This window comes from Ipomoea nil, unplaced genomic scaffold (assembly GCF_001879475.1).
Source record: "Ipomoea nil cultivar Tokyo-kokei standard unplaced genomic scaffold, Asagao_1.1 scaffold1421, whole genome shotgun sequence".
Lineage (NCBI taxonomy): Eukaryota > Viridiplantae > Streptophyta > Magnoliopsida > Solanales > Convolvulaceae > Ipomoea > Ipomoea nil.
Window position 1 is genome coordinate 3799964 of NW_017617849.1, and position 19893 is coordinate 3819856.

Consider the following 19893-nt stretch of genomic DNA (forward strand, 5'->3'; position numbering starts at 1 on the left):
ACCCACATAATTAATTTGCCATTTTGTTTCTTTTATTTTGTTAAAGAAACTAAGGGAAAAAAACTAGGGTGGTAGTTTAAGTGGCAAATAAATTTTCTTTGTGGAAAAAATTTTGATATAACTCGGGTTCAATTCTAATTTTGGGATAACTCGAGTTCAATTCTCGCAAGAATTCCACCTAATAATTGGCTCATAGGATAACTCGGGTTCAATTCTCACAAGCCATGACAATTCCTCCTGTGCCAGAGAGTGATAGCTCGTTTGGTTCGCGAAAAATATTTTAATGGAAATGGAATTGAAATTTCATGAAAAAACAATTACTAGGAAGATGAATTTCATTGTTTGGTTAGTTGAAAAAGAATTACTGAGAATACTAATTCTATTGTTTGGTTAGATTTAGAATTGTAATTAATAAAGAGTATAAAAATTACCTATATGCCCATACAAATTAATAAGAGTAATATAATTTAAAAAGAAAACAAGGGTAAAATAGGCAATTCATAACACTTTTTCTTTTCATCTTCCATGGAAAACAAAATCCTTGGTCCAACCAAGGATTTTGTTTTCCTCAAATTTGAGGAATTCACTTTCCAATGGAAAATGAATTCCATGAACCAAACACTAGAAAATAACATGTTCCTCCACTTTAAGAAAATGTTTTCCTTTGAACCAAACATCCCCTAAATGTGATTCATTATTAAGGGTGTGTTTGGAAACATGGAAAATGAGTTCTGGAAATCATTTTCCAAGTTTTCATTGTTTGGATGTGCTTTGAAAATCAAGTCAACAGAAATAATTTTCTGTTGACTTTGAAAAATAGGCTTGTTTTGGAGGAAAATGACTTCCCATTTTTTTTTTTGGAGGAAGTCATTTTCCAACTTTTACACCAACATCACACCACCACCATCACCACCACTACTGCCGCCACCACCACCACTATACCACCGCAACCACCGCCACCAACACCATACCACCGCAACCACTACCACCACTAACACCATACCACCACCACCACCACCACCATACCATCGTCGTCGCCACCACACCACCACCAACACCATACCACCGCAACCACTACCACCACCAACACCATACCATCGTAACCATCGTTGTCGCCACCACACCACCACCGCCGCCGCCACCACCATACCACCGCAACCACCGTCGCCGCCATCACCACCACCGCCACTGCCGCCACCACCATACCACCGCCGCCGCCGCCACCATACCACCGCAACCACCACCACCACCATCACACCACCACCAACACCATACCACCGCAACCACTACTACCACCAACACCATACCACCACCACCATACCACCGCATCCATCGTCACCGCCACCACCACCACCATACCACTGCCACCACGCCACCACCGCCCCCGCCACCACCACCACCATACCACCGCAACCACCGTTGCCGCCGCCACCACCACCATACCACCGCAACCACCACCATCACACCACCACCACCACGACCATACCACCGCAACCACCGCCGCCACCACCACCACCATTGCCACCACCGTCATACCACCACCAGTTATTATTATTATTATTATTATTATTATATAACAAATAACACCAACACCACTACACCACCACCACCACCATAATATTTTTGATATATTATTAGTTATTTTTATTATATTTAAAATTATTATTATATTATTATACATTTGTAATATTCTAAATAAAATAATTAAAATGTTTAATTATACAATTTTACTCATTTTCCAGAAAATGAACCAAACACACAAAAATAGTTTTATAGAATGCAACCAAACACTGGAAATGAAAATGTTTTTTTAAAAAATAACTTATTTTCCAAAAAACATTTTTCAAAAGTCATTTTTCTACTTTTCAAACGAACCCTAAAAGTGAAATTTTCTAAAAAAAAAACAACTATTTTCTCTTCTTTTTAATTTTTTTTTTCCGCAGTTAGAAAATTGGGAATAAATATTTTGCCGGAGGTAAATCTCACTGTCTCACTTCTTGCTTCCGATTGCCAATCTTGTTCGCCTACCTCATCATTTCCGGTCACTGCAACCATCTAAAGCCAACGTCGTAGTCGCCGTCGGCTTTCACTAGCACCGGAGAAGAGCCGGCGACTTCTTTCCCATATCAACCTCCTCAATTCGCCAGCCGGCCAGCCGTCACCGGCGGATATGTTCGTATGTTATCTACGACGGTCGCAGTCATCGCCTCGACTCCCACTAGCCGCCAGCGCTTTGCAGCTAGCAACGAGGACCTGCCCGATGTTGCGGTCAGGCGCCCCCACTACCTCTCCATTGCTTAGTTAGGGCTTTGATTGAAGAACGACATTTTGGATTTTGATTAGTTTTCCAATTGATTTTGGTTACAGATTGGGCGACTAACATTTGGAATAGATGTTCAGAATTAAAAGTAGGTTATCGACTAAGCTATTGAACATAACTGTAGCATGTCTTTGTAAAGCCAAACAACTGGAGAAAGCGGAGACAGTGATAATTGATGGTATAAGAGTAGGAGTGCCAGCAGATGTGGTGACTTACAATACGCTGATTACAGCATACTGTTGTTTTGTAGGCATTGATGCAGGTTATTCCATTCTTCATAGAATGAACGAAGTTGGGATTAAGCCAGATGTTATTACCTATAACTCTCTGATAGCCAGTGCTACCAGGCATGGCATGTTATCTAGATGCCTTGATCTGTTGGAAGAAATGCTTGAGGTTGGTATTCTTCCTGATACCTGGAGTTACAATACATTGATGCATTGTTTGTTTAGATTGGGAAAACCAGATGAAGCATACAGGTTTTTTCAGGACATTTTTTGGGGAGATATCCCCCCTTGTCCAGTTACATTTAATATTCTATTGAGTGGTCTTTGCATGAATGGGTATACAGAGAAGGCTCTTATGCTATTTAGGGAATTAAAGCATTCTGGATTCATTCCACAGTTAGTAACATACAATATCCTTATTCATGGACTTTGCAATTCAGGACGATGGGCACCTGCAAGAAGGCTTCTCAACGAACTAGTAGATATAGGCTATAATCCAAATGCCATCACTTATACTACAATAATGAAATGTTGCTTTAGGTCAAGACGGTTTGAAGAAGGGCTTCAGATCTTGGAAGAGATGAGAAGGAAAGGATATATATTTGATTCATTTGCTTACTGTACAGTCATTAGCTTTTTAATTAAGGCAGGCAGGATGAAGGATGCATATGATTGTGTAGGGAATATGATCATGAATGGCATTGAGCTTGATTTAGTGGCTTACAACACCCTTATTAATTTGTATTGTAAGGAAGGCAAGCTGGATAATGCCTATATGTTGGTGGTTGAGGCAGAAAGAAAAGGATTTGACTGTGACAAATACACGCATACCATTATAATAGATGGGTTGTGCAAGGCTGGAAATATGAAAGAGGCACTTCGTCATTTGAACTGCACAAAACTGATGGGTTTTGATTCAAATTTGGTTGCTTTCAACTGCTGTATTGACGGCTTGTGCAAAGTTGGTGAGGTTGATTATGCATTGAGTGTGTTTAAATCAATGGATGAGAAAGATTGTTTTACCTATTCATCATTGGTGCATGGTCTTTGCAAGGCTGGGAGGTTTCGTGTAGCGTCCGAGCTATTGCTTTCATGTATTATCGGTGGCATGAAGATTCTAAAATCAGATAGACAAGCGGTTATTGATGGTCTTCAGCATTCTGGGTTTATTCAGGAAGCAAGGAAGCTCCATTCTGAACTAAAGTTGTCCAAGATATTGAACTAACGATGACCTATCAAAAGAAGATAGTGTGCTACAGGTGATCTATTATTACTTTACTTTCTGTTTCTATTAGAGCAAGAAGTACTAGAATGCAGATAATGATACAACTTTTTATTCTATCCTCTGGTTAAAGGGTAACAATTGAACACTGTCATGGATGAGATGACTTGTTTACCACTTTACTACTTTCTCAAGATAATAATCACTTTGAGTCTTTTAGTGACACTGACGTTTTACATATTCAGAAGGCAAGAATGATGAAAATGTTGATCTAGCATCAAGAAGACTAGGATTATGTGGACTGTGAAGATTTCTTGATCTTTGTAAGGTATGTTTTCTTATGGTAAACAGGTTAGGTTGGTGCGTTCAACAATCAGTCAGTCATCATTTGGTCCTTAAGTACTCTCTCAGTCCCAAAGCAATAGTTTCCTTTGTCTTCGGTTGTTCTAGGAATACCTGTCCTTAACCAAGAAGTATAGTACATTGGTTGCTTTCACAAAATACTGTATTTAGAATTAAAAATATGAAATTGAATAATCTGTATTAATGGTATTTTTGATGATTAAATGAAGTGTCTTAGAAATATAGTTAATTGGCTCTCCTAAAACCATTTGTTATGATGCAATGAAACTGGTCTTGGATTCCTAAATAAAGGATCCCCGTGATGTCCAACGAGTTCTTTATGCTAATTGTAAGAGTAAAGGCTCAGTTGTGTTGACTATCAGTTCTCCATGTAATTGTAGGGTTTCTTTGCAAATTGTAAGAGCTATACCTTGCTGATCATTTTGCCAAAGTCTACTCAAGATTGATTGCATGGAAAATGGCAATTCTGGCTTTCTTATACAGGTTGGTCAGTCATAGTTTGAGACTCCTAATAGAAATCCCATTGCATACTTACATGTTAGTGGTTTTCTTAGCCACTTTACAACTTGTAGAATTGAAAGGATATATTGCAATTTGCTCTCTTGTGGGTTTTGAATATTGCAAAATGCAAATAACACCCCCCCCCCCCCCTCCTCCCTGCCTCAGACAAGGAAAAAAAGAAAATGAAAAGAAAAAAATTATCTAAACAATTTAGCCCTCCTGATTTGAGAAATTTGTCATTGTAAATTTGTAATTGAGCTTTGAAGTTGGGTTGTCACCTTGACAAATCCAATACCCACCCAAATCCTATTCTTTCTCACCATAAAACAGTCTACTGTAATTATGTGCTTGAGTGTGTGTGTGTGTTGCTCAAAGGGCTAGATCTCTGAGTATCCTGTTGTCTAGTTTACCATGACTTCTGAAACTGATAAAGATCATTGCTTTAATCCAACTTTCCCTGAACAACTCTCAGAATGCCTTCAATTTTCACTTCATTTGTTTTCAGAAGCAAAATATGATCATTGGTGATTTGCTTTTTATTTGTTTCCTTTATATTATTTGCTGTTAATCTTTAAATCTTTTACTCATGATTGCATACAAGTTATGTGCCATGAGAATTTAACACAGCCTTTGACAGTCTTCGTCAGCAGGCCTCTTCATTATCAACTGGTATTCATGCAGTGATGAGGTGAATGAAAATGCTGTGATGTACCCCTGATCTTTTGTATACTTGTATGCACAAGCTTGGGAATGCAGCTTCTGGGATTAGCTAGAAACTGCAAAGCAGGCACAGGATTCAAATGGTCCATATGCCTGACACTGGAGGAGCACCATTTATACTCAGGTTCGGTGCTCATATTCTGTGTATGGTGGGTTTAGAACTAGAGATGTGCAACTTTTCAAATATCTCAAAGTCATAGTGGAATTCATGGCCTCAAGGTTCAAATTCCCGGTATTAACAGCAGTTAACAGAACTATTAATTGAATCAATGGAGCCTCTGTGTCATGTTCAAGATCAATGCCTTTTTGGGTCACCATCTTGAATCCTTGTTTCCCACATCATCAGAATGAGTTACCTGCATCTGTTAATATGCTTTCCTCATCAGCTACTACTGCTGCAGTGCAGTCTGGTGACCTTAATCAGAGTGGAATCCTTGCAGAAAGATCATCAGATGATGATTTAATATGGGCAGAAATTCAGCAAGCTTCAAGCTATCACAATTCACAAGGGTACATATTCAAAGCTTGTGGATTATTATAAACAAATTCATTGTCGTGTTATTGTGAAATAAATATATTCATCAGATTGTAATTGTAATACATTGTATGCTATCCCAAAAAAGGAGTCAATTAATTGAAAAATTTCACTTAAGACTTGCATCCAGTGAGGGAGATTTTATTCCTGTCATAAATATTGGGGTTTGAATTTAAATTGAGTTTTTTGTGTATATAAAAATTGAAAGGTAGATTAATTCGATTTATCTTTTTATGGATTTTGAATTGAATTTATAGTGTTTACGATATAATAATTCGGTTAGATCTAAAGTTAGGGTTATAAAAAGAAAAAATGAATAAGGTCCAAATTGATCCCTGAACGAAACGTGAAAGTGCAATTAGGTCCCTGAACGTAAAAAAAAGTGCAATTACCCTCCTCAACACCTCAAATATGTGCAATTTGACCATCTAGCAGGTTAACATCCCATCTAGCAGGTTACATGTGTGACTGGATGATGACTTGACATTTTTTTTTGGAAAGATGACTTGGCATTTTTTTTTTATTTCCATCTTTTGTCTTCTTCTTTACAAAACAACTAACTCTAGCAGTTGTAATATTCCACCATCGATATCTTCTCTCAAATTTACAAGCAGGATAAATTTCATGAAAAAATATTCAATTTTACATAGTACTAGCTTTCACGGGCGTGGTTTGAGAATTTCTGATGCAGGTTTGGGAATTTTGATGCGTGGTTTGGGAATTTCTATTGAAGCTTTGTCTTAATACACGGTGAATGGAATAAAAGGAAATTAAAAAAAATGCCAAGTCAGCATACACATTATCATATAACCGGTATTATCATATAACCGGTTAGATGGAATATTAACCTGCTATCAGGTCAAATTGCACATATTTGAAATGTTGAGGGAGATAATTACACTTCTTTTACGTTCAGGACCAAATTGCACTTTCACGTTTCGTTCAGGAGCCAATTTGGACCTTATTCCAAGAAAAAAATTTGACTTGGACAACGACCCTTAAATGGGAAAAAAAATGAGAAATGTACTACGTGAGTACGTGATCCGTATTGTATAAAATTCCAAACTCAACTCTGCGCTGACCATTTTGTCCCTATCCGTTTCGGTCAAAACAACATTTTAACGAAGAGAAATCAGAAACTGGTGTCCAAATCAGTAAATGGATATAGCCAACGCCCAACGTTTCCTTTATGGCAGTTTACAACATTGTTACGCTTCTCGAGGAAGGCTCTCCTCATTCACATTTTGACGGCTGGCAGTTGGCTTCATCTCTCCGCATTCTCATTCTCTCTCTCTCTCTCTCTCTCTCTCTCTCTCTCTATATATATATATATATAGAACAGTTGATATTCAGACGTCTCCGCCGTTTCTTTCTCGCTCCGATCATCTCTATACCCGCATATCTCTCTGTGTCTAGTCATGGCGCTTTTCCGAGCTGCAATTTCCGGTAGGATCCTCAAGTCCAGCACGGTTGTCGGAGCGCGATCCATGTCGTCATGGTGGCGAAGTGTCGAGCCCGCTCCGAAAGATCCGATCCTTGGCGTCACTGAAGCTTTCCTCGCAGATCCTAGCCCCGACAAAGTCAATGTCGGAGTTGTAAGTGTCCCTTTCAAATGCGCGACTTTCGTGCTTCTTATTTTTAAACTTTTTCTTTATAACACATAGAAACTACGCTCAATCACATTTTGGTATTGCGGAAAATTTACTGCATAAGATAAATGTTTTTTTCTGCGTGTTCTCCCCACTGATCAATTATTTTTGCGATGAAAAATGCTAGATTTAACTGAATTTCAGAATTTGTTTTTGGATGTGTTCAGTAGCTTAACTTTCTTTATATGAACTTGAAGGGAGCTTACCGTGACGATAATGGAAAGCCGGTGGTGCTCGAGTGTGTCCGGGAAGCAGAGCGGAGAATTGCGGGTGGTTTTAACATGTGAGTTCAAATCCTTCATAATCTGCATGTTTTTCAGACCTTAAAAATACTGTTTGGTGCTAAAAAGCAGTAGAAATTGAGAGGCAGCTTGCTTTGTTTAACCCTTAAAACAAATAGTGCTGTTTGGTATTAGAAGCCGGAGGAAATTGAGAGACAATTGAAATGGTATATGCAACTACGGAGCATACGCTAATATGAACTACCAAAATGCATTTTTACTGTTAATGTTACCATCCTTACTGTTTACATCGAAATTAATGCTGCCCTTTGTAGTTGTTGCCTTTTGTGGTTGAGTGTTCTGTGTCATTTATGGATTCTACTTTATATTAATTGTGCAGCACTATAGGTGGTCCCTGTGATTTTTCCAATCTTCTTATCCTACTGAAATTCTGCTATCCATTTTGATTCTTTTCTTTCCATGGTCACATTCCCCAATGAAATTTGGAATTCTTAGATCTTCACACTTATGGCTAGTGGGCATAAAGTTCTTTAATATTTGGCTCCAGTTTGGTACTCTTGCCAATTTCACCAAGAATTTGAGTTCTAAAATGAATTTTCTGTCAAAAAAGAAGAAAGAGAACACTTCAAAATACAAAGACACTAGTTACCTCAATGCCCTCCTAAGGCAAACTACATTATAGACCCTTCGTTTTTAATGTGTTAGTAAATGAACACTGCATGTGCAATTTGGATATAGTCTTTGATCCCTGACTCTGAAGCAGTCAATGTGCAGGCCTTGATTTTCTGTCTGCATAAAAATGTATTTCCACTACCAAGTTTATACTCCCCTTGATCCCAATCTATGATCACACTTTCCTTTGTGTAACTAAGCAAAACAGATCTGCAACAACCATATCTGAATGACTGAATTCTTCAACTGTTACTGCTTTGTTAGGGAATATCTTCCAATGGGAGGAAGCGTTAACATGATTGAGGAATCTCTGAAGTTGGCCTATGGGGAAAATTCTGACTTGATAAAAGACAAGCGGATTGGAGCCATCCAATCTCTATCTGGGACGGGTGCATGCCGAATTTTTGCAGACTTCCAAAAGCGCTTTTGTCCTGATTCACAAATTTTTATTCCTGTTCCTACTTGGTCAAAGTGAGTTTACACTAATATGGAGTACTGTATTAGCCTTCTTCTGTAGCTTGTAATTCTTTGTGTTCATAATTATTTCTTATTTCTTGAAAATAGTGGAATCTAATTTTATGGAAATACAAGTCTGTAAATTACTTAAATTTTGTTTCCTGTCAAGTTTGAATTCTCCTAATTTGATCTTTTGCAGTCATCATAACATTTGGAGAGATGCCAATGTCACTCAAAAGACATACCGTTATTACCATCCAGAGTCAAAAGGATTGGACTTCACTGGCATGATGGATGATATAAAGGTAAACTTGGTACATTGGATTCCATTGAGCTGGTTTAGTGGTTTTGTGTGATCTCTCTCCCTTTTTACATGGACAGACTTGTTTTTCCTATGCCTGTACTGAATATAATTTTATGGATTTCCTTGGTGTCATAGAATGCACCAAACGGGTCATTCTTTTTACTTCATGCTTGTGCCCATAATCCTACTGGAGTAGACCCGACAGAGGAACAATGGAAGGAGATCTCTCACCAGCTCAAGGTAATTGTTTGTTAAGTACTATTTGTCTCATAAGCCCACAGTAACTAATGTTTTTCCTCTTGGATACAAACAACATTCTTTTTTTTTTTTTTTTTCAGGTCAAGGGACATTTTGCCTTCTTTGATATGGCATATCAAGGATTTGCCAGTGGAAACACAGAGAAGGATGCCAAAGCTATCCAGATATTCATTGAGGATGGTCATCAAGTTGGATGTGCCCAGTCATATGCCAAAAATATGGGACTGTATGGCCAGAGAGTTGGGTGTCTGAGGTGATGATTTTTTTTTTTTTTTTTTTTTTTTTTTTTTTTTTTTTTTGGCATTTTGAACTAGACTTCTTTGAAATTTATAGTCTGCAAAACAAAATAACCAATTGCATGCTTTTCAAAAAATTCACTTTTTGTTCCTATCCCAAGAGATATTTAACTAAAGTAATAACAGAAATGTGGGGAAAATACTTCTGCGTGGAAATAATTCTCTGTGGTTGTCTTCACTTTGCATTGATTTTTAATCTGGGTTTTTGTTCAATGGGCTGATTACCTTGAAAGATGGGTTGGAAATAATACAAACCTCAGAAGAATTTTCTCTTAAAATTTTTATTGCAGTGCATTAGTGAGCTTGCAAAAAGGTCTCTCATGTGTGTGTGTGTGTGTGTGTTTGGTTTCCTTTTCCTGTTGCAGTGTGGTCTGTGATGATGACAAACAAGCTGTAGCTGTTAAAAGTCAGTTGCAGCAGCTTGCAAGGCCAATGTACAGCAATCCACCAGTCCATGGTGCCCTCGTAGTTTCTACCATCCTAGGTGATCCAGAATTGAAGAAATTGTGGCTTGGGGAAGTAAAGGTAAGATCCCATGAAAAATATTGTGACAGTATGAAGTCCTAGAGGCCATTTTATCGCAACAAATTTGTGTACTATTATCATTAGCACCTGCTATGTACACTAGAGTTTACTATTTTTCAATATGATTTTATCTTTTTACAGGGCATGGCAGATCGCATTATAGGGATGAGGACTGCACTAAGGGAAAGCCTTGAAAAGCTGGGCTCTTCTTTATCATGGGAGCATATAACCAATCAGGTGTTTTACTTTTTTAGCATTTGCTTTTTATTACTTGATATTTGCATCTGCTACCTGCTTGGTGAAAAACTTTTGTAGCAGCTTAAAAATTAAAATCATGCGTATTATCTACAGATTGGCATGTTCTGCTATAGCGGAATGACACCCGAGCAAGTAGATCGCTTGACAAAAGAGTTCCATATCTACATGACGCGTAATGGTCGTATTAGGTATGTTGAATTTTGTGGTGTTTATTATGATATAAGAAAGATAAGACAAGACAGAAATGAACTGTTATGGTTGTGTTTCTAAGATCTTCCCATGACAATAGTTTGGTTGGTTGTATTCAGTATGGCTGGAGTTACTACAGGAAATGTTGGCTACTTGGCTAATGCTATCCATGAGGTTACCAAATAATCAACTCTCAAGCATGTGACAGTGTAGGGAGGGGCGGCTAGAAAGGAACAAAAGATTTGTTGTGAGCTCAATCATTGTTGAATAAAACTCTTTTCCATTGGTAAAAGATCTCACTGTGTGTGAGAATTTTGAAATGTAGAATTATGTACTATGCTTAAACATAGATAGTTGTTCCATTCATGATAGTAAATGGGGAGAAAGATATGACATTCCCCCTCCTAAATGTGGAATAAGTTCTTTACTTGCCATTGACGTTATACTGATAGATATGTCCAAAGTATGTTGTCGCAGCCCATGGCCGTTTGGCATGAAAAAAGTAATATGAGCCCAGCTCAACTCATAATAGATTTTGGTGGCTGTACCAATCCAATCCAAGTACTATCAATTGTTTATATATATATATATATATATATATATATATATATATATATATATATATATATAGGCCTAGGATCATGTGCGACGGACGTTATGCCATGGAACTGTGTTCATGGTGAACACGGTTCCAACGGTGTTAGTACACCGTTATCTTTTTTTTTTTTTTTTTTTTTTTTTAATTAATTGCGTGACTTTTCTTCTTTATTTTCACATTTTGCTTTTTCACTTTAATTTGAGGTGAACAAAGATTTCGGACATTCATAAATTATGAATTCATGCCTCCATATTCACTTTGGAATCATGCCTACACATTCCCGTCCGAAATCACGGACATTCATAAATTATGAATCCATGCCTGCACATTCACTTTGGAACCATGCCTACACATTCACTTTCGAACCATGAGATTAGGAATTTTCTGTTATAAGATTATGAATTTTCTGTTATGAGATTATGAATTTTCATTTATGAGATTATGAATTTTCTATTATGCGATTATGAATTTTCTGTTATGAGATTATGAATTTTCATTACATTCATAATTTCGGACATTCATAAATTATGAATTCATGCCTGCACATTCACTTTGGAACCATGCCTACATATTCCCGTCCGAAATCACGGACATTCATAAATTATGAATCCATGCCTGCACATTCACTTTGGAACCATGCCTACACATTCACTTTGGAACCATGAGATTATGAATTTTCTGTTATAAGATTATGAATTTTCTGTTATGAGATTATGAATTTTCAGTTGTGAGATTATGAATTTTCTGTTATGCGATTATGAATTTTCTGTTATGAGATTATGAATTTTAAAAATTCATAATCTCATAACAGAAAATTCATAATTTGATCAAACGCGTGCCGTTAACTCCACATCCGCGATTTTTTGTTTTTTGCCTAAAAACGACGTCGTTTTGCCTTGTGTTCACCATTCTCGGTGAACACGATTCCATGGCATAATTTGCCCATGTGCGAATGACTCCCCAGGTAGGTAAAAAATGTGCACAAATCTCAGCCATTGAATTTATTTTGATTTGATGCTCTTTAAAAAAAATTTCATTTCGAATTAGTAAAAATTGTGCACTTGAAAGCTCAAAATTATGCACTTGAAGGCAAAAATTCTGCACTCAAAGGTAAATAGATGTGCAATTTATGATACCAAAAATGAAAGTTATTCAATTTAATTGTTATTAAAGCAATTACCCATATATGTTATTGAAAAAATACAAACTAGAATTGTGCACTTGAAGACAAAATAATATGTACTTGAAGGTTACAAAATATGCACTTGAAGAATAAAAACATGCACTAGAAGGAAACAAAATGGTTCTCTGGAATGCTAAGTATTTTTTTTACACAATGGTAAGACACACATATACTTGTAAGCATAAAATTGAATACTTGAAGGCATAAAGAGTATCACTAGAAGGCAAGGGAAAAAAAGACACTAAAAGGAAAAATTCAAAGGAAATTATCAGGTGCGGGAGGGGCTTCTCGTGCGGTTGGACGCACATTAAGCATTAACTGACGCACTTTAAGTACATAACACACGCATATTAAGCACACAAACAAAACACCTTTAGAACACAAATCTATGCACGTTAAGCACAGAACTCAAACACCTTTTAAGTTTTAACAATTACTAACATTAAGCACAAACACATGCACGTTAAGCACAAAACTCGCACACTTAAGCACAAAATTCACTCACTTAAGTTTCAACAACAACTCACATAAAGCACATACCCACACACATTAAGCACAAAACTCACGCACTTAAAATACAAAACTGGCGCACGTAAAAACTGCACAACCGCACGAAAAACACTTAAATGCACTGGAACTTAATTTTATATATATATATATATATATATATATATATATATATATAATTAATAAATTATGTCAATAAATTACGATACATATTATGTTAACTATAAATATATAATTTAAATGTCATTTTGGATCAGGATCTACAATTCAATATGGACATTGATTCATGGTATAATTTGCCAAGTACTATAGCACGGGTTGTCATCACTATTGCAAGGATAGTGTTCTACATAGTTGTGTAGACCACGATCGAAAAACACATAAATTTTATTATTTTAATTTATAAAATACATTATTTAACTCATAAAATATAATTTAAAATTTTCATTATTATAATACATATAAAGTAAATTATTATAATACATAAAATATAGTATTCTAATTTATAAAATACATTATCTTATTTTAAAATATTTATTATTCTAACACGAGTGTGGAGTAAAGAATTTTTTTAACATTAAAATGTGATCAACATAATAATTTTCCCATGGGTTGTTCTTGGGCAGCCCAGGTAAGTCATACTTGTACCAATTCATATAGATCTAACTTATATTGTCATCGTTAATTAATAAAATATGTGCTAACTAACATCTGACGCAAACCGAAACTCACATCGCATTAGGTAGGAACTAATTTACCAAATGGTTTTCAATGGCCACATCTTTTGGTAAACGATAATAGGAGCAATTCGCAGCGTAGTACGCTGTGGAAACTGGAAACACAGTCCTTCGTAAAAGTCAAAAGCTGCACAGCTTCAGATTCAGAGTCAAACTTTGACACTTGACTCATGACCCAACAATAATACAATACAGCTCACACCTGCTTGGTTGGTATGATTATGACAATTAGCAATCGCCCACGTCTTCACCAACCCCGATATGTTCTTTAGTCTTTGCCTTTCCTTATTATATGGATCGTGTAATTGAGTAAAAAATACATTTAAGATTTTTGTGAAAAATTTTAAGGTGTGTTTGATTCATGGGAATGGGATTCAAAATAATACTCCGTAGTAATTAGTATTTAGTTGATTATTTTTTAAAACACAAGAAATTTGATTACTCTTTCAATTAAAAATTTTATTTTTTAACTAAAAACAAGTATCATTTCAATTAATTGATAATTTTTTTTATATTTTTAAAATCTCTATTCACATTATAGGGTCATACATAACAAATAAAATATCTATTCACATTACAGGGTCATACATTACCAAACATCAATATTGGTAATTATTTCAATTCCACCATACAATTAAAGATACAAATAATTTTACCAAAACCCATTATCATTACCAAGTATTTGATTCTCATTTCAATTTCCCTGCAAACCAAACACACCCTTAGTCCAAGTAACTTTCCACTTTACTTTTTACTTTTTATTTTATCCTTACCTACTCTATCTGATCCATAAGAATAATGTGTCACAATTTTCATTCATTTTCTACTCTCTTTTTTTTTCCCCTTTAATTGGGAACACACTTGTCACTTCCCTTGTATATTTCTTACAAGATAAATAAATGTTTAGAAAGATTACTGTAATCAAGTTCGTAGAAGAGAAGCATAAAGAAGAGCAGGATTACTAGGAACAATGGCATTTAAATAAAACACAAACCAAGCTACAATAAGCCTCTTGGTGCGCTAATTGTCTCTGAAGCAAATCTGCCTAACTAGACACGAATAGCAGCTGTCTTTTGGTACTCCTAAATCTCTAAAGTCCCTTGACCAAAACAATGTACAGGCGAGGTAATAGGTTTCCTTGGCTAAAACCACATATAGTACACAGCACCACAAATTTTCCCAGTGGAGCTGAACACTGAAGGCTGAAGAGCCAGTACAAGCATACAACTTTTACGGGTGTATATAACCGTGGGTTGGGCCAAAACACCTCCATTCCGTTCCGTTACATTAACAAACATTGCTTGCTATAATTTCACATCCATCCTCTGGAACAGGTACTTCATATTCTTCACTAATGTGATTAGGGTCCACCAGGATGGGGAAAGTTCAAACCCATCTGCCGTCGGACATGCTCTGGTATCAACCGGTTGATCAACTCAGGTGAAGCTCCAGCTAACTGCAGTTAAAGGGAGTGGTTAATGGATTTATCATCATTTCTCTTGGTATGATGTGAATATGTGATAGGAAAAGGCAACAGAATATAATTTGAGAAAACATCAGTGAAGGTAAAGATGACAAGATCACTTGACACAAACAGAAAAGAACCAAAATAACTATGATGTACAAGTCGAATGAGAAATTATAATAATAATAAAAAAAAAAAAAAATCCAATTGACACAATACTTCATATATGTTTTTCATTTTTTCATATGTATTATTCCCAGAATGGGACAATGGGTACCCATTTTTCCTACTATAGATTAAAGAGAAGATATATGAAACATGAGTAAGAAACCATACTTCCTGCTTGAAGTTGAAGAGTGGTGGGAAAGGGCGACCATTTGGGAGGCGGGCATTGGGCTCCCGGAGCTCATCAAAGAAGGGATGTGCACATGCTTCTAGCTGGAGAAGAGAATAGCATTTCAGCTCAAAGTGGCAATATAAAGAATGTTCTAAAGAGATTATCTTGATTGTTAATCTAATGTGGAACATTTTATACGAAGTTAGTTGTGAAAGATGGTAAACAATTTACATACAAATGTTTTAAGAGTACTACAGAAGATAACTTGAAGGAAATCCCAGCCCAATCTTCAATTTCAACTAGCAATAATATTTTCTTATTACATTATCATGCAAGCTACTCCGTATGTAATAACCATTATTGTGGCTTGCAACAAGATAAAGTAAAACTCACAGCAGTACAGCGGAGACTTGGTGAGTATTGGAGTAGCCGGGAAGCTAGATCAATTGCTTCAGGGGGCATTCTTTTGTGGAAAACCTGAAAGCAAGGAATTCTTTTAGCAATTTGGAGATGTACTTATACTTATTAATGAAGTAAAATAAAATTATGCATAATACCTTATGCCAAGGATGAGCTTTGATTTGTGGGAATCTAAAATCAGTATAATTTGGGTTCATACATCGAATTTCTTCTCGTGTTGGAGTCCCGAGTACCTATCAGAAAACATTTTATTAGTATAGGTAAATCTAATTGTAACTGGTCTCCTGATCCCAATAAAAATTAAAATAAATATCAAAGTTGCACCTTAATAATCTCTACAAGTTGGTCTACTGCATTTTCTCCAGGGAAAAGTGGCTGCACAAAAAATCACAACTTAGTATCTAGATACTAGACTCATGTTCTCTACATAAAAATTTGATATAGCAGACCTGCCCCAGAAGAAGCTCAGCAAGGACGCAGCCACCTGACCAAATATCAATTGATGAAGTATATTCTGTTGCACCAAATATAAGTTCTGGAGCCCGGTAGTAACGGGAGCAGATATACGCAATATTTGCTTCACCCCTGATCTGTGTAGAGGAGATACTATGTAAAATAGTGTGAACAGGAGAAATTATGTGGTTGACAAGAAGTGCTAAAGATCAGATTGTTGTTCAAGGTGGATGTTGAGAGAAAATCTCAAGAAACCCCAACCAGATGTATCATGATTCAGAACTTTTTCTTTACATAGCTTAACAAACAATGAAAAGTCCTGATCAACAGAAGCAGAAAACTTACAAGAACTTTTGCACTTCCAAAGTCACAGAGCTTGACTTGGTGGGTCAGTGGATCAACCTTTGTATAGTAAAAGAAGAATTAGTCGATCCATGCCATATACTCAGCAGAAGAAAGGTAGAGTTAAGTTGACTTACCAAAAGATTTTGAGGTTTTACATCTCTATGGCAAACCCCTGGAACATTGTGGATATAAGCCAGACCCCTAAATATCTGGCCAATATTATCAGTTTCATCAGAATTACTGAGAGAGGTATTACTGTATTAGAAGAATGACAATAAGATGGTTTCACACCTGATACATATAGAGTTTGACATAAATAAGTGGCATCCTCTGATTTGAATTACTGTAATGCTTTAAGACCTTATATAAACTTTCAGGAACATACTCCATGACTAGATTAAGGAAAAGCTCATCTCGAGCAGTTGTAGAAAAGAAGCAGTGTTTTAAAGAAATGACATTTGGGTGATCCATCAAGCGCATCAGCTGTAGCTCACGATTTTTATACCGTCTGTCCTGCAAAACCTTCTTTATGGCCACAGTTTCCCCAGTTTCTAAGCATTTTGCCTGGATGTACACGTCAGGAGATTAATTGCAACAAAGAGATGGATATGAGTTCACCAAAAAATCGTGACTCATACCTGGAAAACTATTCCGAATGATCCCGTTCCAACAACACGTTCTGCCATGTAAGTAATTGTCTGTAGAAAGCATTATAAAGAAAAAAGTGAACCTCCAAGTAGATAACAAACTCAATATCAAAGAAATTAGATTGAAGTAGATTAGTAACCAACCCTTTTGGGTTCTCCATTCTTGCCTCCAATTGTGGTTGAAATAATGTGACCAGTGACAGCTTCATTCCCTTCAACTACAGCAGCTGACATTTCCTATGATGCATACAAAGCCAGAGATCAATTTTAGATAGAAAAAAATTATCACCAGATTGTGTAACAGGCATCAATGATCAGAACTAGTTACCATTGGCAGATGTCAAGAATTTGGTAACTTGGGGAATTCAAAAGGCATAAAGACTCAGAGAGAGAGAGAGAGAGCAATTTTTTAAATGCATTATGTAGGTCAAAAAATGGCCCTTAAAAAGGCATCACATGGCACAAAACTTGCAATTGAAAAAATAGACTATATAAAGGGCATCAACTGTCACCAATCATAGGAAGCAAACTCCATAATAGATTGAGGCTCAAATTAACTAAAGTTGAAGAAAGCAGCTGAAAGCTTACAACAACTTTGACTGACCTCATCATTTTAGATAACCACAGTCCAACAAAACTGAAAGACACAGAATAACATCAATCACAAGTCACAACTTTAGGGATCTCACATGGCCTACATATTGAGCATATCAAATTGTGCTAAGCATATACATGTAACATGCTCAAAATTTGAAGACTTAGAATTCTATAGAACCAGGACTGAAGAAGACAGTATAGGAAATCAAACAAGTTTCTTGAAAAACAAGCACTAAAATAGTTAGCATCAAATGCCCAACAGCGCATAGAAATTGTCATACAGAGTAATTACAGGCCCGAAAAAGTTAGTTATGAACATAATAATACATAAAAGTCAAGACATACAACCCCCCCCCCCACCCTCCGGGGGGCTTCCCAACCCCTGCCAGCTATCTGTAGAGCACTTGTGAAATCCAGTTGAAGGACACACGTCTACGGCTTAAGAACACCTCGAAACTTGAGCTATCTATAAGATCACATCGCCGGAATATTCTCCAGCTCAACTTCCGTCAAACTCCTCCGATCTCCGTAAAAGCAACAACACTCGGAGATCGAACAAAGCCGCAGATTCCGAGCTAGATCGAACCACAATCAGCAAAATCCTAGCTCATTACAGACACGAGGGGGAGAAAATCGAAGAACATCGCTAGGCAATTTCCGCTTTCGCTAAAAAGTAGGTAAAATACGGAATAGTGCAATACCTTGTCGGTCTCCATCTCCGGCCGTTGAGCAGTGGCGGCCGCGACGTGCCTCACGGCTGCTGCTCCGCCTTGGTCATGGTGTTGTTGCTGTAAATGTTGATTGTTCGATGGATTATTGTGCTGAGGCCCCAGCGGCAACGAGGCCATGTGATGCTGCTCTCTCTCTCTCTCTCTATAGTTCCTTCTTCCTCCTCCCTCCCTCCCTCCCTCTCTCTCTCTAGTTTTCTTTTTCTCTCTCTACAATTATGTTATCTACTAGTGTGGTTTGGATTTCGGAAATCGCTAATGGTTGGTCGACTTTTTGCTGCTCAGCAATAGGGGAGGTACAACCACTAGAGCTTCGCGTCCAACACCTTCATAATCCACTTTCTTTAACGCTTTTAGCTTTTTTGACTTTCTTCTAATTATTATGATGATTTGTAATTTTCCTTTCGCCTCTTAATTAATGTACGTTTTATTCATTTTTTTTTTAAAATAATTATTATAGTCTTTTTTTGGGGGTTTCTTTAACGAATATTTTAAAAACCGTTGGCTGGTTTTCGGGCCCTTTTGTAAGGCTAGCGGACAAGTTTTCTCCCTGCTTGCAACTTGAAATTCACATGACAAATTTGTCCTTAAAGAATGCTCTAATTTTCCCCTCCAGTCGTGATCATTTTTACTCTCGATAAAAACATCAAGGGGGCTTTGGTTATTGGTTTGAATTGTAATTCAATGAAGGCCTAAATTACAGTATTTGGTTGGAGGGAATTGTAATTTTTTTTTTTTTTTTTGTTGAATTGTAATTTATGGAGTACTTCATGAATTGTAATTCAATACATGTGGGGAAGGAAAATATAGAAGAAATGACAAAAATATCTTTTGTTGATTGTTATTATTATTATTATTATTATACAAGGACATTTTAATCTTTATATCATTTTTTCCTTCTCATTTCCAATAATTCTATTACTCCATACCCAATAATGTAATTTGAATTCTTACATTATTTCTACATTATCCTTTTTCCACCGAATTGCAATTCATTTCCTTCCTAATTCCTTCCTCCCAACCAAACATCCCCTAATAGGATTGTTATTTTTATGTGTCTTTTGTATTAGATTTTGTCATAGTACTTCAATATTAATGGTTATTTTAGATCTTATTAGTAATCTAATTTTAAAGTTTGA

General features: G+C 36.5%; 3 protein-coding genes across 8 annotated transcripts; 2 read left to right on the plus strand and 1 right to left on the minus strand.

The window, feature by feature from the left end:
* The first annotated feature begins 1965 nt into the window (after window positions 1-1965).
* Window positions 1966-6005, plus strand: LOC109188051 (putative pentatricopeptide repeat-containing protein At4g17915). 6 transcript variants are annotated; one of them, XM_019338541.1, is made up of 5 exons: window positions 1966-2268; window positions 2368-3806; window positions 4015-4097; window positions 4513-4615; window positions 5271-6005. In XM_019338541.1, exon 2 carries the CDS (start codon window positions 2393-2395, stop codon window positions 3770-3772), a length of 1380 nt encoding a protein of 459 aa, XP_019194086.1. In that variant the 5' UTR covers window positions 1966-2268; window positions 2368-2392; the 3' UTR covers window positions 3773-3806; window positions 4015-4097; window positions 4513-4615; window positions 5271-6005. The 6 variants fall into 6 exon arrangements, with proteins under 6 accessions (XP_019194086.1, XP_019194087.1, XP_019194089.1 ...); XM_019338542.1 differs by having other exon boundaries at window positions 1966-3806; window positions 4015-4120; XM_019338544.1 differs by having other exon boundaries at window positions 1966-3806; window positions 5284-6005.
* A 1109-nt stretch (window positions 6006-7114) lies between these two features.
* On the plus strand, window positions 7115-11213 carry LOC109188052 (aspartate aminotransferase, mitochondrial). Its single transcript, XM_019338547.1, has 10 exons — window positions 7115-7483; window positions 7735-7820; window positions 8716-8922; window positions 9107-9212; window positions 9347-9451; window positions 9550-9722; window positions 10131-10290; window positions 10432-10527; window positions 10642-10736; window positions 10857-11213. The coding sequence occupies exons 1-10, from the start codon at window positions 7307-7309 to the stop codon at window positions 10921-10923; spliced, it is 1272 nt and encodes a 423-aa protein (XP_019194092.1). The 5' UTR covers window positions 7115-7306; the 3' UTR covers window positions 10924-11213.
* A 3494-nt stretch (window positions 11214-14707) lies between these two features.
* LOC109188312 (shaggy-related protein kinase eta-like) lies at window positions 14708-19049 on the minus strand. Its single transcript, XM_019338937.1, has 12 exons — window positions 18728-19049; window positions 17574-17666; window positions 17421-17480; window positions 17074-17346; window positions 16917-16991; window positions 16783-16839; window positions 16434-16574; window positions 16309-16359; window positions 16122-16217; window positions 15958-16041; window positions 15564-15665; window positions 14708-15218 (listed from the first exon to the last, which is right to left on the minus strand). The coding sequence occupies exons 1-12, from the start codon at window positions 18872-18874 to the stop codon at window positions 15123-15125; spliced, it is 1275 nt and encodes a 424-aa protein (XP_019194482.1). The 5' UTR covers window positions 18875-19049; the 3' UTR covers window positions 14708-15122.
* Between the last annotated feature and the right edge of the window lie 844 nt (window positions 19050-19893).

Excerpts from the sequence above, each read along its gene's own strand:
- LOC109188312 (XM_019338937.1), bottom strand. The coding sequence starts at position 18,874 with ATGGCCTCGTTGCCGCTGGGGCCTCAGCACAATAATCCATCGAACAAT. Across the intron at positions 17,667-18,727 it reads CGGAGATGGAGACCGACAAG|GAAATGTCAGCTGCTGTAGT; the intron begins GTATTGCACTAT and ends TATGCATCATAG. Across the intron at positions 15,666-15,957 it reads CAAGTCTCCGCTGTACTGCT|CTAGAAGCATGTGCACATCC; the intron begins GTGAGTTTTACT and ends TCTCTTCTCCAG.
- LOC109188051 (XM_019338542.1), top strand. The coding sequence starts at position 2,393 with ATGTTCAGAATTAAAAGTAGGTTATCGACTAAGCTATTGAACATAACT.
- LOC109188052 (XM_019338547.1), top strand. The coding sequence starts at position 7,307 with ATGGCGCTTTTCCGAGCTGCAATTTCCGGTAGGATCCTCAAGTCCAGC. Across the intron at positions 7,821-8,715 it reads ATTGCGGGTGGTTTTAACAT|GGAATATCTTCCAATGGGAG; the intron begins GTGAGTTCAAAT and ends CTGCTTTGTTAG. Across the intron at positions 10,528-10,641 it reads GGGAGCATATAACCAATCAG|ATTGGCATGTTCTGCTATAG; the intron begins GTGTTTTACTTT and ends TATTATCTACAG.